This window comes from Oryx dammah, unplaced genomic scaffold, assembly GCF_014754425.2.
Source record: "Oryx dammah isolate SB20612 unplaced genomic scaffold, SCBI_Odam_1.1 HiC_scaffold_13, whole genome shotgun sequence".
NCBI lineage: Eukaryota > Metazoa > Chordata > Mammalia > Artiodactyla > Bovidae > Oryx > Oryx dammah.
This window is the reverse complement of record NW_024070197.1, coordinates 47,873,463-47,890,357: the sequence shown is the minus strand read 5'-3', so window position 1 is coordinate 47,890,357 and position 16,895 is coordinate 47,873,463. Positions and strand designations below refer to the sequence as shown.

The following is a 16,895-nucleotide window of genomic DNA, read 5'->3' as shown; positions in this document are numbered from 1 at the left end:
AATGCAAAAAAAAAAAAAAACCCTGGGAGACAGGATACAAGCTCTCTTGTCTGGTACAAAGTTAGGGTCGTATGTTTTGGACCATTGTGTAACACTGATTTATTCCATGAGTCAACTAACAGTCACTGAACACTTAAGATATGCTGGGTTCTAGATTGGATTCTGGGCAGGAAATGAAAGAGAACTTGTAACAGGTGGTCCATTGGGAGAGGTATATAGAAACAAATAATATTTAGATGTGGGATAAATGCTGGTTTTTAAAGTGCTATAGAGGCATTGAATTGATCATTGAAAGCTTCATTTGATTTATTATAAATATTGTAGCTTTTAAAATTTGGCTTTAGTAAATTGAGACAAAATAGTCATTTACTTACATCTCAGAATTAATTGAAATAGATGGGGGAAAAAGTTTTCCAGATACCTTTTTTGATGTTCTTTATTTTCATGAATAGATGAGAAATGGTTCACAATCATAATGTCCATCTTTATCTCAACAGTTACTGTATAGAAATGTTTAGTAGATCCCCAAAATAATGAAGAAAGTATTGGCAGAAAGGGCTTGAAAGACTTAATTGCTAGCATGAAGGTTTTTCTGGGCATCTGATCCACAGATTTCTCCATTATGACTAGTTTCTTTTAAAAAAAAAAAAAGAAAGAAAAACAGATTGAAACTATGCAGGCACAAATGCCTTGGCAGCCAGGGTCAGTAACTTGAATCTCAGTTGCATTCAGCACACTTCCTCTGGCTGGGAAGATGGTTTTCTGGAAAAGATTAACCTGAAACTGACAGACAAATTATATAGTTGAAGACATTCAGGTTTTTCTGAGTTGTTTTTAGATGTTTTGTTTTCCCCTTTCTGCCTTCCTAAGAGAAGGCTCTCCGATGCTTTTCATCTGTGGTCAGTTTAGCTTTGAGGCACATACTTCTACTGTCTTGTAAGAAATAACAAAAGTCACTTATAATCCCAGCATCACGTCTCAGTTTTTAAAGCAGACTACTCAGTTTTTTTTAAGAGTAGTTTTATAACTACAGCCATACAAGTCTTTTCCTTTATAGCTAAATGGGGTCTGGATCCATGTTTACATTCCGGTGTATGCTAAGGAGTTGAGATGTCAACAGTATTCCCATTCATTGGTTCATGCACCACCTCTCTGCCAACTTCCTGTTAATACACCTAGTAGCACCCATCCTACACTCTGCACACAAATGCAGTGGAGCCAGTCTGTAAGTTTCATTTTGCCACTGCTTCAGGATTCAGGAGCCCAGTGTGATTGGATTCAACCTTCAAGAAAAAATCTTAATCATTCAGTAATATTTTTATTACAGCCTTAAATTTTCATTTATTAAAAACCTTTATATTTACTTGACAAAGTCAGCATTAAAAATCTGGTAATTTCTTGGCAAATCAAGTAGTGATTAAGCGTTTTTGGTGATTTGTCGTTTGTCCACACGTTACTAAGATTTAAGAATGCAATAGGCAGTCACTATGCTATACACCTAAAATTAATACAGTGTTGTAAATCAACTGTATTCCAGTAACATTTTCAAAAAAAGAATGCAGTAGGCAAATTCAACTTAATTCAGCAAACCATAATTGAATACCTGTTTTGTATGAAGCACTTGTGATGAATTGGTGTGGTAAGGTTAGAGTTCCTGTAATCTGACATTATGCAGATAGGGGCTCTAGAGTGAAGTTTCTTACCCTGGACTGTGTTCCTTAAATGTTAGTCGAGTTATGGGTGGTGGTTATGTACTCTTTCAGTTTAAAAGGCATTCCAGTGGGAGCTTTGATTAGAAAGGTAATTTGACACTATATGGTGGTAGGTCTTGAATGCAACTCTTGGAAGTTAATTTGCTTAATTTGTAACGAAAACCTAGTAAAGATTAATTTTAAGTCTGGAAATAATGTAATTAGAGTAGTGATTTGAAAGATTCATTTACAAAGAGTGAATAAAATGGATGATAGGAAACTAGGAAGGGAAACCAAATTAGAGGGCTCTGTGACAATTCAGGCAAGAAGGCTAACTGTCATTTATAAAGTTCCTGCTGTTTGCTAGACTCCTTCCTAAGCACTTTACATGTATGTATTTACTCATCTAATCCTCTTAATGATCCTATAAGATAGGTTATTTTTAGGCCCATTTTACAGATGAGAAGACTAAGGCACAGAAGATTAAATAAAGTCCCAAGGTTCACAGCTAGTAAATGTCAGATTTTAATTTAGGCTGAACAGCTCCAACCCTAACCTTAGAAGCTATACTATGATTTCATTATTCCTGTATATCCTGTATCCATTATCCCTATAACAGCTATTTGCAGTGTACATACCATTTCTCTCTTTTCAGATGAGGAAATGGAGCTTAAAGGGCTTAGGGAAATTAACAATCTGAAAATGAAATTTAAAAGGCAGTTCCATTTACAATAACATCTAAAAAACTTAAATACCAAAGAATAAATCTCACCAAGGAGGCAAAAGACTGGTAGGCTAGAAACTACAAAACATTGATGGAAATAAATTTTTTAAGACCCAAGTAAATGGAAGGATATCCTGTGTTCATGAATAGGAAGACTTAACATTGTTGAGATCTATAGATTCAATGCAGTCTGTCTTCCAAAACTTCAACATCCTTTCTCAGAGAAATGGAAAAGCTAGTCTTCAGATTCATGTGAAATTTCAGTGGGCCCCAGATAGCCAAAACAATCTTTGAAAAAGAAGAACAAAATATGAGACTCACATGTCCTGACTTTGAACTTTCTACAAAGCTACAGTAATTAGGTGGTATGGTACTGGCATAAAGACAAACATATATAAGCCAGCGGGACAAATAGAACAGAAAGAAAGGCTCACATATGTGGTCAGTTGATTTTTAATAAGGATGCCTAGATCAGTGGGGAAAGTTCAGCAAACTGTTGCTGGGAATACTGAATATTCACATGCAACGGATGAATTTGGACCTTTACCTTATAATATATATAAAAGTTGACTAAAAATTGATCAATAACCTGAACTTAAGAGCTAAAATTATTAAGCATCAAGAATAAAACATTGGGGAAAATCTTCATGACATTAGATTTGGCAATGACTTCATGGATATGAAACCAAAAGCACAGGTAACAAAAGTAAGTAAATTGAGCTTCCTCAAAATTAAAAACTTCAGTGCATTAAAAGACATAAGAAAGTAAGAAAAAAAAAAAAACCTATAGAATGGGAGGAAATATTTGCAAATTATGTGACTGATAAGAGATTGACATCCAGAATGCATAAAGAACGCCTGCCTACAACTCAACCAACAAAAACCAACCCAGTTCAGAAATAGTCAAAGGACTTGAATAGACACTTTTTCCAAAGAAAATGGTCAAATGGCCCATAAGCACATGGAAAGATGCCTGCCATTGTTAGTCATTAGATAAATGCAAATGAAAACAGCAGTGAGCCATTACTTCATATCCAGTATGATGGCTGTAATAAAATGGAAAATAAAAAGCCACACATTGGTGAGGTTGTGGAGAAACTGAAACATTTGTGTGGTGCTAATGGGAATATAAAGTGGTGCAGCTGCTGTGGAAAACAGTCCATCAGTTCTTCAGAAAGTTAAACATAGAATGACCTTGTAAGCAGGCAATTCCACCTTTAGGTATATATCCAAAAGACTTGAAAGCAGGAATGATAGCAGTGTTGATGGCAGCAGCATTCACTACAGCCAAAAGATGAAAACAGCCCGTGTCCATCGGCAGGTGAATAGATAAACACAATGTGGTGTCTGCATGTAATGGAATATTATTCAGCCATGAAAAGGGAATTTTTGATATATATTCGACAGCATGACTGGACTTAGAAAATATTATGCTTAAGTAAAACCAACCAGACCTTGAAGGGCAAATATTACAGAAGTCCACTTAATATGTAGTTGCTTGGACAGGCAAATTCATTGAGATAGAAAAGTAGAATAGAGGTTGCCAGTTGGATGTAGGAGTGAAACAACAGGAAGTTACAGTTTAATGGGTTCAGAGTTTATATGCAGATAATAAAGTTTCAAGTATAGGTAGTGGTGAAGGTTGCAGCAACATTGTGAATGTATTTAATGCCACCAAATTGTACACTTCAAGTGGCTAAAATGATCAACAGTATGTTACATACTTATTATCATAATTAAGGGAGTTACCCCCCAGAAAAAGGAAATTTCCCAAAATCATACCAGCTTGTAAGAAATGGACCACAAATCCAAGCTGTCTGACTCCAAGGCCTCTTGGAAATAAAGAGGATCAGTTGTATCTCTCCTGGATGTTTCTGAGGATCTACCCAAAATCAGGAATACTGAAAATGGAAAGTTCATGTTTTTGTATCTAAAGCAATTTGGTGTGTCTGTCTGAGGCCCTAAAGTTTTAAAATCTAAACATTTCAGCTTAAATAAGGGTTGACTCCTGTGGGAATTGGTCACTTTTTAGAAAGATTTGTTTTTGTTCAGTATTAAAGGATAAAAATTTTTAATGGCAAAATCATCACTGTTACACAGATATAAAATGAACATGTGTTAAACATTTAAATGAACTCATTTATTAATGAGAGAACCAGTAAGATCGATCTTAGTAAGATCTGGTTCCATGGAGAATTCAAAACATAGACATCTATATAGGTGATCAGGAATGCTGAAATTAATTTGCAAAACCAGCTTCTTGGGAAAGGGAGAGGACAAAATACTTTTTCATTTCTGTGGACAGGAATCATCTCTGTTACTGTTAGTTTCCTATAGCTTACAGGAAAATAGCTGAAAGGCACCAAGGCACAGCCTGGAAGGACACTGGACAGCTCGCCCAGTAATCTGTTTTGCTCTTTTCTAAGTCTTGCACGTTTTTTTCTGACAACAGTCATAGATGGGAACCTGTATGTGATGACAGATGAGTTGATTATTTTCAGTCAGGAAAAAATAACCTCTAAATTTGCCACCGGGCTACTTGTCAAGGAACTCCTGAGCTACAGGCAGCTTTCCTAAACTGGACTTCAGGTAGAACAAAACGTGCCCTTGACCGGACATCCAGAATCCCGAGGCTGTCTGTGATTTACTGTGGACGTCAGGAGATTTGCTTAATCTTCCATCACTTTCCTGGAGTATAAAATGAAGGATTGGACTAGACTTTTTACTTTCTGCCTAGTTCTTAAATTTTAATGGATCGTGGTTCCATTCTGTACTTGAATTTCCTGACACTTCCTGAATTCTGCTAAGCCTCAGAATGAGATCTGGACGTTCTTGGGGACATCGTATTAGTATGACAGATCAGGTAGCATTTGTTCCTTTGGAGAATTAACCCTCTGTGTCTGAGTCACCCCTGTTACTTGATTGCTGGTTGGAGTCAACAGTATTGTACACCCCATCCTCTCCTCCATCCCTACCCCAAAGGAGTCTGTTATTCATGAAAATGAATACTTCTTCTTTCATAATCGAGAAGAAGGGGTTTGTTTTATGTCTATACCACAAAATGTAGCTTTTGAACTCATGAGAGGGGGCTAGAGAGTGTAGCATATGCTTCAAGTTAAGCAGAATATAGGGAATAAGTGATATCTGCAAGGTTCTGTCTTGAGTAAAGGTGATTGTTGATAACCTGAGGCTGTGTGTGGTAGGGTGGAGTTTTTTTTTCTGCCACGTTCTGGGAGTAGCGGTTGGTGTTGGTACCTGATCCTGGCCTCTGCTACTTTCTCTCGGTTGGATCACTTGCTCAGAGACACCATTTCCTGCAAGATTTGTTCAGAAGGTAAGAAACTTTTTTAAAAACAAACAAGAAAGCTACTGGACTTTGCTGAGGTATTACACCCCTCTGTTCTTCCTCCTGTCTGCCTCCTCTCTTAGGACCTTCCTTTGTCCCTCCTTCCCACAGTGATTCTTTGGCACTAGGGCTTGTTTATGTAAATCATGTTCCTCTGATGGGAAAAGTGGTTGGGAAATATCACGTGATCGTGTCCTGGTGACAGCTGCTTTGGAAGGCTGACATCCCCCCCTCTACCCCTCGTGCCCCAGGAGTTCTCAGCTATAGAATATCCTTTGGTAGTAGCTGTGGTGACGTCGGGTTTCACCCTTGCTGTACCAAGGTCCACATTTGCTGTGCCAGCAGAGCAAGTACCTTGCAGCTTCAGCTTCTGGTGCTATCTGCTTATCTGCCACCTTCATGCCATTCAGCCCCTTGGTTATGCCCTGACCACCCTGGCTATGTCCTGAATTAGACTCAGGACGGGCTGATAATACTGATGAGAAACATGGGGCAGAGTCTTGAGTCTTGGTATCTTTTTCTATTTTCTTAAATAGAATAGAAAAAATAATTTATGTCATCCCCTACGGTCATGTGCGGTCAAAGCCCTGTCTGTGGGGCCCTGGGTGGGGTTGGGGTGCAGAAAGCATTTTGTTTTCTTCCAGTGAAATGGGCTATGGAGTAAGACATGTGGGTCTTAGAAGTCTACGTTAAATACTGCTCTGTATAATTCAGTTTTTCATTTATGAATAGTAAAGCTTTTTGAATTATCAAATTCCCCCAGCAACTCTCTAAGGGTTACTATAATTGTTACGGTTTTACTGATTGGGAAACGAGATATGGAGAGGTAAAGTAGCTTTTTTCAAGGCCAACTAGGAAGCCAGAGCCAAGATTGGAGACTTTTATTTATCGACTATCTCATCATGTAATTTTAACCTCATAACTCAGGGAACAACTTGTATTAACATTTTGTGTTATATAACTTCATTCTTATATACATTTATATTAGTAAGATTCATGGCATGAGAAATTTTACTCGTCTTTCCTCCATTTGATGTTGTTCCAAAAGGCTTTTCTTGCATCACTTAAAAACACTTAGGGAAAAAATATAATTAGAAAGAACACTTAGAAAGCAGTTTTAGTGACTGTCTAGTATTTTATTAGATCTGTGGGTGTACCACAGTTTACTTAATCATGCTCCTAATGTTGCATCTTTATATTGGATCTAATTTTTGCTGTTAAAAATAGTGCTACAGTGAGCAGATTTGTTATCTAAGCATTTGTTTAAAGTTAAAGATAGGTTCCTGAGAAATAGAATCACTGTGTGTGAGATTATGAATATTTAGGAAACTTTCAATATATTGACAAATGGCTCTCCAGAAAGATTGAATCAACTTATATTTCCATAAGCAGTAGTATTTGAGAAGATCTCTCCACTCTCTTTAATGTTGAAGAAATGTTTGTCATTTCTTAAACTTTATTGGTTACTTTAATTTGGTAACCAGAAAATGTAACTTGGCTTTTATAATTTAAACTTCTTGGACTTCCCTGGTGGTCCAATGGCTAAGACCCCAGTGCCAGGGACCTGGGTTCAGTCCCTAGTCAGGGAACTAGATCCCACATGCCCCACTGCAACTAAGACCCAGCGCAGCCAAATAAATACATAAAAATAAATATTATTTTTTTAAAAAGCTTCTTGGTAAAATAATCATTTTCTCATGTGACTGTTACCCATTTGTTAAGAACCACTGCTTACCCCAAGATCAGGGCATAGAAGACAGTTACCTGTGCAGTTCCAGCAGGAAGGACCTGTGGGACAGGGTCCTGTTCTGTTGCTGTTGTTTGCTGTGCCTTAGAAAGTCCATCTGGCATGAATGTTGTGATCTGGGGCAGCGCCAATTATGAGTCCCAGGGACGCTGCCACTGTCTTCTCCTGGTGCTGATCCCTTCTGACAAGGGAGAACGGGGCATTTAAGCTGAGTACTGAAAGCTTATTCGAGGACTCAGGGTTCAGCTCTGATTCCTGGAATGGCATGTTGGTGAGATGACGTTTAATGAGGAATCAAAGTGTACACTCTGAAAATCCATTTCCTTACTCCCTTTGTGTTACCCAAGGTACAGTAGGGGCTTCCCTGGTGGCTCAGTGGTAAAGAGCCCGCCTGCCAAAGCAGGAGACACAGGTTCAATCTCTGGGTCGGGAAGATTCCTGTGGAGGAATCTGAAGAAGGAGGAAATGGCAACCCACTCCAACACTCTAGCCTGGAAAATCCCATGGACAGAGAGGAGCCTGGTGGGCAGTAGTGCATGGGGTCACAAAAGAGTCAGACATGACCCAGCAACTAAACAACAACGAAGGTGCGGCAGATGGCTCTTGAAATCCGGTGCCAGCCTGTCTTTCCTGATTGGCTGGCACCATTTCCTTGACATGAAGCTTTAGATCTCTAGGCTTGTGTTCCATGGTGGAATATTTGAAAGCACAGATTAGTTCTAAGTTTGTTGCTTTTTCATTACCCAGCTGCTGTGCCCAGAGCCTGGAGTGAATGGCCATCCTTTGCGTTGTAAGGTCTAGTCGTATTAAAAGTAGCTCTCCCCACCCCCACCCACTCTCAAAGCGCTGAATTCACTACTCCACTCGGAAAGTGATGGGATGTCCCAAAGCATTGATTACGTAAATGTGGATTGGCTTTCACCCATCCAGTTTTCCTTCCTCCTGTGATGGTGAATTCCAGACTGGCAACTGTAATCAGATCTCAGGAAAGCCTGACACAAAACACAACAGGTTAAAGAAACTTGCAGCCTCTTCTAGGCATCAGCTAGAGTTTCAGAGCCCTTCATTTTTAGTGTACGGTAACCTTAGACAGTAGTGCTTTTTTTCCTGTGCATTAATTTTAATTAAGCAGTGACACCTGCTTTCTGTTCCGCTCTGAGATCTGTGTGTAGCTGAGCTGTTGACTTAAGTTCCTTCCCACCCTCGATCATTGGCGCTGCTGCAGACAGAGCAGCAGGCGGAAAATCTCCCCTGTGCCACCGAGTAACCCAGGAACTGCTCAATTTTGTGAAACAGATAAGTAAGCACTGTAAGAAGTTGGAAAGATCGGGGAAGACTTCTCAGAGTCTGATTGAGCCAAAGATCAAGTGACATTGCAGAAGTAGGACTGTGGGATTATCTGTCGGTTAGCACCCACACTTGGGATACAGTGTGTGCATTGCACTTTGCAGTCTACAGAGTTTTCTCTTTCATTCGTTGTATAAAGTCAGGTAGCCAGCAAGTAGGAAAAAGTCTGAGCTGTTGTCTGTTTGCACTCATGATTCAGTCTTGAAGAAGAGCCTTGTAGGGTCCAGCAGAATAGTAAGCCAACAGAGGCCTTCACCCTGATGTTACAGCAAGGCCACAAGACACGGGGATCTCTTGGGGACACTCCAGGATGTATCCAGTTATCATTGGAGTCTAAAATTAAGGTCTCATATTATTGAACATATTCAGTGGTCACTTTTGAAAAGAAAAGAGTTAGTAGAAAATAATACTTTTAAATTCATGAGGTATCAGAATAGAAGGATCATAGCAAAACAAGAATAAATACATATGAATATACAATGTTTAGGTGACTTTATAATTATCATGTATTGTGTATTAATATATACAGTAATCATCTCCAGAAAGAAGGGTATATGTAAAGAAAGTAATAAAAGAAAAATATTTTTAAAACACTTTGTGAGATAGAACAAGAGCTAGAAGAATTATGACAGAACTAAAGGAAAAGAAAAGCAGGGAATGAAGCTGAATAGAGCCAGATATTTCCTGCATTTTTAAACCTCTTCTCATTTTCGGTTTCTGGCTATAGATGTAAGTAACATTTTTCTTTACTCAGATTGAAATTACAAAGACCAATAGAAAAGGTCTGCTAGGGCAGCTGGCTCTTGTTCCTGGGATGTCTAATCCCAACCACAATGAGTCAGTCCTTTGACAAGATGTCAGCAACCAGGGCTCTTAGGCAGGTAAAGGAAATGGTCCATTATTATAGGGGTTTCGAGCCAGGCTTCATGTTCTCTTACCAGGCACTGACAATTATATTTGTTTTTATTGGAAAATGATAACCTTGGAGCTGAGCTGTATGTTTACGCAAGAGGCATTGCTTCCATGGGTTCTGTCATTTCCAAGTTCTTGTTGCCCGATAGAAATGGGACAGCTGATGGAACTCCTCTGAAGAGGGACTTGAACAGTTTAAATTGTGTTGATTTCACAGAGAATTGTACACGTTGATCTGTGCATCTGACCTTTGAGTCTCTGGCCTCTCAAGGCCAGCAGTTGAGTAGTACCAGGCATTGCTCTTAGCTTAATAAAATGGCTGAAAAGAAGACAGGCAAGGTTGCTGCTCTTCTGGGGCTTACTCTTTAACAGGGGGAGATGAGGACAAGTAAAAGTAACTGAACAGAGCAACGCTCTGTGTCATCCTCAGCAGCTCTTGAAAGACTAATTCTTCTGTTGTGTTCCACAGATACACAAGGTGAATTTTTGTGCCTTAATACATGTATAAAGGTGACTGAACTACTAGAAATCCGCTGAGCTTCTGTTTGATGTTTACTGATAATGAATTTTCATCCTGCACATCTCTGAGTGTTCTTAAGTAAAATTTTCTCCCTTAGGTTGCAAAGAACACATCTTAGAAGATGGAAAATCCGACCCTGTCAGTGACACTACTGACTTGGCCCTCCCACCTGAAATGCCAATTTTGATTGACTTCCATGCTCTGAAAGACATCCTTGGGCCCCCTATGTATGAAATGGAGGTGAGCATTCTCGTTTCTTCATTGATACCCAACTGTTAACTCTGTTGGTTGCCTAATATATTGGGGGAGAAATATGTTTGGCTGTTTGGTGAGGCTGAATTTCGTCTTCAGATTGGAAAACTGTTTTCTCTCTAGTATTAAATGTTGGTACTTAATGTGATAATAGGGCTGCCCAGGTGGCACTAGTGGTAAAGAACTTGCCTACCAGTGCAGGAGACCAAAGAGATGTAGGTTTGATCCCTGGGTGGGGAAGATCCCCTGGAGGAGGGCATGGCAACCCACTCTAGTATTCTTGCCTGGAGAATCCCATGGACAGAGGAGCCTGGTGGGCTACAGTCCTTGGGGTTGCAAAGAGTCAGACACGACTGAAGCGACTTAGCACAACACAGCGTGATAATACACATGGCTTTTGCAGAGCCCCAGAGACCTTGCCTGGGTGCTCTTTTAGAAACCCAGTCTGATCTTATTCTTTCCATTCAGTTCCATTTTAAGAACAGTGTCTCTGACTTTCCTCCTCAGAAATTCTACATTCCTATTTATGTGCTTTAATTACGAATTCTTCCTGTGTGCTATCAAAGGCTTGGCAGAAGGTGGTAGGGAAACAGCCTAGTACATAATACCTAAGGACATGAGCCTGGCTTTAGCTTCAGGCTGCTCTAGTGCAGACCAGATGACATCTTTCAGGATCTATTCTCCCATTGTTATTACTAGTTCCTTTCAGGCTAAACCCACGTGCAAGTCTCGCTCCCCTAACCATCCCTCATGGTGGGACGCCAAGCCATAAAGGCCTGGGAGCAGGACTGAGTCAAGGCAGCTGGGTGGAAATAGGTATTTGAAGCTGTGATTACTGAGGTATGGTGATGTATTTCATAGGATGCTTATATAAGCTTTCATGAAGCAGTTACTCGAAAAATACATATGTACTACTGAACTTACTGGCATCTTTCTTCAGAAGCTTTCCCATCACCTTTTCTGTATAAAGGGAAAAAAAATTTCAGATGCTATATCTGGTAAGTTAAGCAGAAGACAGTCTCCCATCCAGCATGTGAAACCACTATCAGTAAAATGTGATTTTCCTCGAATCTTAAAACTGAGGGGAAATAGTTCCCAAAGCAATCAGCTACTACAAGAACACATTTACTCTTGACAGTAAATGCGGTCCTGAACAGTAGAATCAGAAACATTATTTTGCTTATTTGAATTCTTAAGATACTGTGGGTTTAAATTTTGAAGTGTTGAAAGAAGTGGAGCAAAACGTATCTTGGTTGAGAAAGCTGTTTCCTGTTCCGAGTAAATCCAGGGATCTTGTGAGTGACGATGGAGACAGGTTCTGCTCCCGCATGTCCAGCAGGCTTTTTGCTCTTGGCTTTCAGAACAGTCTGTGTCAGTCATCCTTTGGGAATTTACACCAGAGCAGTTAATAAAAACAAAAGATGGCTCCTTGTTTCTGTTGCATAGACCCTTCTCTCCCAGCCACATTTGCTCCTGTTAGGTTTGGAAACATTGCTGACATTCTTGGAGCTTTAGCGGAGAAAGAGCCAAAGGACAGAAAAGAGAAATTTTATAAACACTGCTTAACAGCTCTGTTTGATATCATTACAAAAATGATTTTATTTTTCTTGTAGCATCTGAGCTATTACATATGAACACTCTTACCAACATGAATCCTGTAGCCATTTTCCCATCTATAAATAGCATCTTAGAATAGAAGGTCTGGTGTCTGGGAGTTTGGAACATTTTGTTCATCTTTTCCATAGCTGAGAGAATTCACAGGGGGTTTCTTTCTCTACCCCTAGTGGTCTGATGATCATCACCTTTTGCCTCAACTTTTGCATCTATGAAATAAAGATTTATGGAACATTTCTTTGTTATCCACAAGGGCTTTCTTTGTGCTCGGGGTCGTCCATTTTACACACAGGGAAAACCTTAAATGAATCACGCAAAGTCACAGAAGGTGCAGTTAGTGAAGCCAGTCATCCAGCTCAAATCCAGCATTCTTTCCACTCGCCTACAACACCCTGCAGCCAAGTTGTCTCCTGCCCTTTCCTCTCTGCTGCAAAAGAATTGCTTGAAGTACAGCAATGTAACATAAAGGCATACCTGCTCTACCTCAGAGTTTCACTTCTATTCTTACCAACTGTGGTGCTCTGTTTTGGACTGGGAGGTATAGATTATAGAGTTGTTAGAAAATAGAGGAGTTTTAAAGTCCTGGGAAAAGGATACAGCGTGAAGAGCAGGGAGCCTGGGAAGAGGCCCTGAACAGTTAGGGTCCTGTAGGAGAAGAGGAGCCTTCACAGCAGAGAGAAACAGAAGGAGCAGGCCATCAGGTAAGAGCAGGACGAGGATACGGCGCCACCATGGAAACTGTCTCGGGAGGGGGGAGCGTGCAGGTGTGTCTGCTGTCTGTGTCCTGGATCTGACAGCGTGGAGGGTGTGGGCGATCTTGACAGAGCAGGTTCACAGGGAGGGATGAGTGTGTGAAGAGGCTCTGGACCGTGCGGAGCAGAAGGAGGTTGCCGGGAACTCCTTTCTGCAGTTTGATGGACTGCACACAATGAGGTGGCTGGAAGGGACAATGGAGGTCAGAGGCAGGGGGTTACATATGGCAGCCTGTTCGCTAATCAGAATAATCCCATAGAGTTGGACTGAGTTTGCTGGAGAGAGATGGTACCCCAGGAGCAGAGTCTCTGGCAAAGTGCTATGGGAGGAGGTATCTGTGATGAAGATCCCTTGTGAAACGGATGATGGAAAAAGGGCCAAGGAAGAGATAACACTGGAGCAGAGGCGTCTCGGTGCCCAAGGAGAGCGGTGAAGCTGGGACAGATCTGGTGGATAACATGAGGATAGTAGAGTTGGTGGTCTTGAATACAAGTGAGCTGGAAGGACAGGAAAGTGAGTGGTCAGGGAAGGGAGTGGTGGAATTCAGATTTCAGAGGCTGTATGGCTTCTGCTGGCAGTCAGAACCAGGGTAAGGGTGGCTGGGTTAGGTTGAGGAGTATGTCTGGGGGTCAAGGGGGTGTTTAGAGACAAAGAAACCAGGCTGCATGAGTCTCAGGCACTTGCTGAAGATGCCCAGGGTGATGGCGGGACTCAGGGTGGCCAGGAGGGAGAAGAGTGGTTTTGAATATAGAAGGAGGTGGGCAGAGTATGAAGATGGGAAATCCAGCCACCATCAACAGGACTTGGCAGGAGGAGGAAGAGGCCTGTCACTCACAGGGATGAACCCCTCCCCCTGGACTGTGCTGGCGCCATCTGATGCAAGGGAGTGAGTTTTTAGAAGCTGGTGAGTTGTATATAAAGTACCCACCATAGTACCTGTGTGGGTGCATTTGTGCTGTTGTGTCCGACTCTTTGTGACCCCATGGACTGCAGCCCATCAGGCTCCTCTGTCCACGGGATTTCCCAGGCGAGAATACTGGAGTGGGGTGCCATTTCCTTCTCGATCTTCCCGGCCGAGGGCTTGAACCCGAGTCTCCTGTGTCTCCTGCATTAGCAGACAGACTCGTCACCACTGTACCATCTGGGAAGCCCACCATAGTGCCTATTACATGCTAAAAAAACGAACAAATGCTAGTTTGTACAACCACCATGTATCCTAAAAACACATGTCTAGTCACAAAAGTAAAAGTCCCTGTGACTTTTATTATAAGCCTCATTATTATTTGCTTTAATAACATGACCATCCCTTACTGTGCTTTCAGTTCAGTTCAGTTGCTCAGTCGTGTCCGACTCTTTGTGACGCCATGGACTGCAGCACACCAGACCTCCCTGTCCATCACCAACTCCTAGAGTTTACTCAAACTCATGTCCATTGAGTCGGTGATGCCATCCAACCATCTCATCCTCTGTTGTCCCCTTCTCCTCCTGCCTTCAATCTTCCCCAGCATCAGGGTCTTTTCCAATGAGTCAATTCTGTGCATCAGGTGGCCAGAGTATTGGAGTTTCAGCATCAGTCCTTCCAATGAATATTCAGGACTGATTTCCTTTAGGATGGACTGGTTTGATCTCCCTGCAGTCCAAGGGACTCTCAAGAGTCTTCTCCAACACTACAGTTCAAAATCATCAATTCTTTGACACTCAGCTTTCTTTATAGTCCAACTCTCACGTCCATACATGACTACTGGAAAAACCATAGCTTTGACTGGACAGACCTTTGTTGGCAAAGTAACGTCTCTGCTTTTCAATATGCTATCTAGGTTGGTCATAACTTTTCTTCCAAGGAGCAAGTGTCTTTTAATTTCATGGCTACTGTGCTTTACTTTTATTGAAGATGAGTCTGCAAAAATGTCAGTACCAAAAAACATCACTGACCTAGCAAACTAACAGTGAGGAGGAATGACAGGAAGGCACACTTCTGCTTGTGTTACATTCCTTTAGAATTCTCTCAGCAGGTTGAAAAAGGAGTTTCTGAACTAATGAGAAACTTCGTCTAGGTTTCAAATTTAGGAACAGTATCATTAGTCACTTTTTCATATACAATAACAAGATCAGTTAAATCCACTTAAAAGAAAATAAAAGATCTCCCTTTGTTATGAGTTTTTAAAAATGGGAGAGAGTGAAGCAGGTGCAGGTGCCCAAGGAAGTCTAGGCTTCCTTCTCCCTGACTGCTTCTCAGATCACCACCTCAAGGCAGGCCTGGATCCAGATATGGAGGATTTAGGAGGGACCCAGCTGTTGAATCTTACTGAGCTAGTCAGTTATGAGATTGCTATTAATAATGGTAAACTTGGTTATGATTACTTTTATTGATTATGTGAACCTCTTTGGGGTGAGATGAGAATCTTACTTTCATTATCATCCTAGTGAAACCAAGAGAAGCCTCCACATGATTAGATACACACACATGTACATATATGTATATATCTCCATATTGATATACATACAAATTAGATACATTATATAAATATTATACAATCCTGCAGTTCATACTCCCCTCCAAAAAAAAAAAAAAACCAACATTTGAAGAGTTCCTACATACCTCTGGGGATCACTGTCTTAATCCCACAGATTGCAAATATGGTGACTCAGTCAGAAGAACACATAAATTCTAGGGTTTCCAGGATGCATTTGATTTTCAGCCTCAGAAAACCAGTCATCCAAGCCACGAGTCTTTTTGGTCCAGTCTGCTAATCCTGACAATCTGTCATCTGAGTATTTGTTGTGACTCCATTCATAATGAGTATGAAAGCCTCCATGGTATATGAAAAGTCCTTATCCAGATGTCACTACCCTTAGAAAAAACAGTAACAAAGAGAAGAAGAGACTAGACATGGAGATTTTTTAAAGCGTCCTGAATAGAATGCAGGTGAAGTCCAGGAGATTCCATCCACATGCTTCCCTTGCAGACAGACACAGTCAGCTGCTAGGAATAACCAGGGTGTGTAAACATTGAGGAAATGCCCAGAGAGTCATGGTAGTGAGTTCCTCCTCCATCCCTCTGGTTCAGACCTGCCGTGCCCCACACCCCCGTTAAGACTGCACCGCCGCTGCCCACCACCAGTCAGTTGTGCCAAGGAAAGGCCTTCCTTACTGGAAGCATCTGAAAGCAGCTGGCTCTCGGCAGCACTGGTGTCGGGCCAGACAGGGCTGTGTCACACTGCTTCCAGAGGCTGACCCCAGGGCCCCTGCAAGCTGGAAACGCTGCCGAAACACATTTACAACTAGAAAAATCACATATTCCTCCAAAGACTTAACAGAAGTTGGCAGATGGAGAGCTGCCGTGGTGACAGCCCTGGCAGGAGCATAAAGTATGCCATACGAGCTATAAAAGAAACCATCGTGTGGTGTAACCACCACGGGGCAAACCTGCACACATACCACAGCCATCTGACAGCTTAGGTTTTGCGTTCAGTGAGGCGCTGTGCTTGGCTTTGGAGTGAAGGCCCACGATATGATCCTGTCTTGAGTCCTTGGCACATGCTGGCCTCTCTGCTGTGAAAAGGCATCCTGGCCTTTTTCTGCCCAGCAGACACCTGTCCCAGCTCCCCAGACACGGGCCCTCGCCCCTGCAGGGCTCTCTGTAGACAAGCACTGGCTAGATCCTCTTGTTGCCTCCCCGTGCTGGGGGATCAGCGGCCCCTTATCCTTTGTGGTTAGGCAGGTAGTCTGTCGCGGCCCTGAGGTTTTGGTTTGCTATCCCTGTGATCTTTGATGGAGCCAGATTCTAGTCAAGCCCTGATGGATGAAGGAAAAATTTCATCCCTTCAATGGCCACAAAGAGTTGCATGTATTTACTATTTCAGTCAAATATCAATAAATATCACTATTGAGTTAATCAAGAGGAAAGAACAGTGAAATAGGCAGTGATTAGATGCTCAAATGCTCCTTAAACACTGCTATCACCAAAGTGTTAGGAATGCAGCCATACT

The 16,895-nt window shown here is 41.5% G+C and overlaps 1 protein-coding gene across 1 annotated transcript in view; it reads left to right on the top strand.

Annotated features, from left to right (window-relative positions):
• Positions 1-16,895, top strand: part of LONP2 (lon peptidase 2, peroxisomal) — an 81,530-nt gene that overhangs the window by 57,770 nt on the left and 6,865 nt on the right. The window contains exon 12 of the mRNA XM_040253588.1: positions 10,385-10,527. Within this exon, the coding sequence (XP_040109522.1) occupies positions 10,385-10,527 (143 nt within the window). The remainder of the gene's footprint in view (positions 1-10,384; positions 10,528-16,895) is intronic.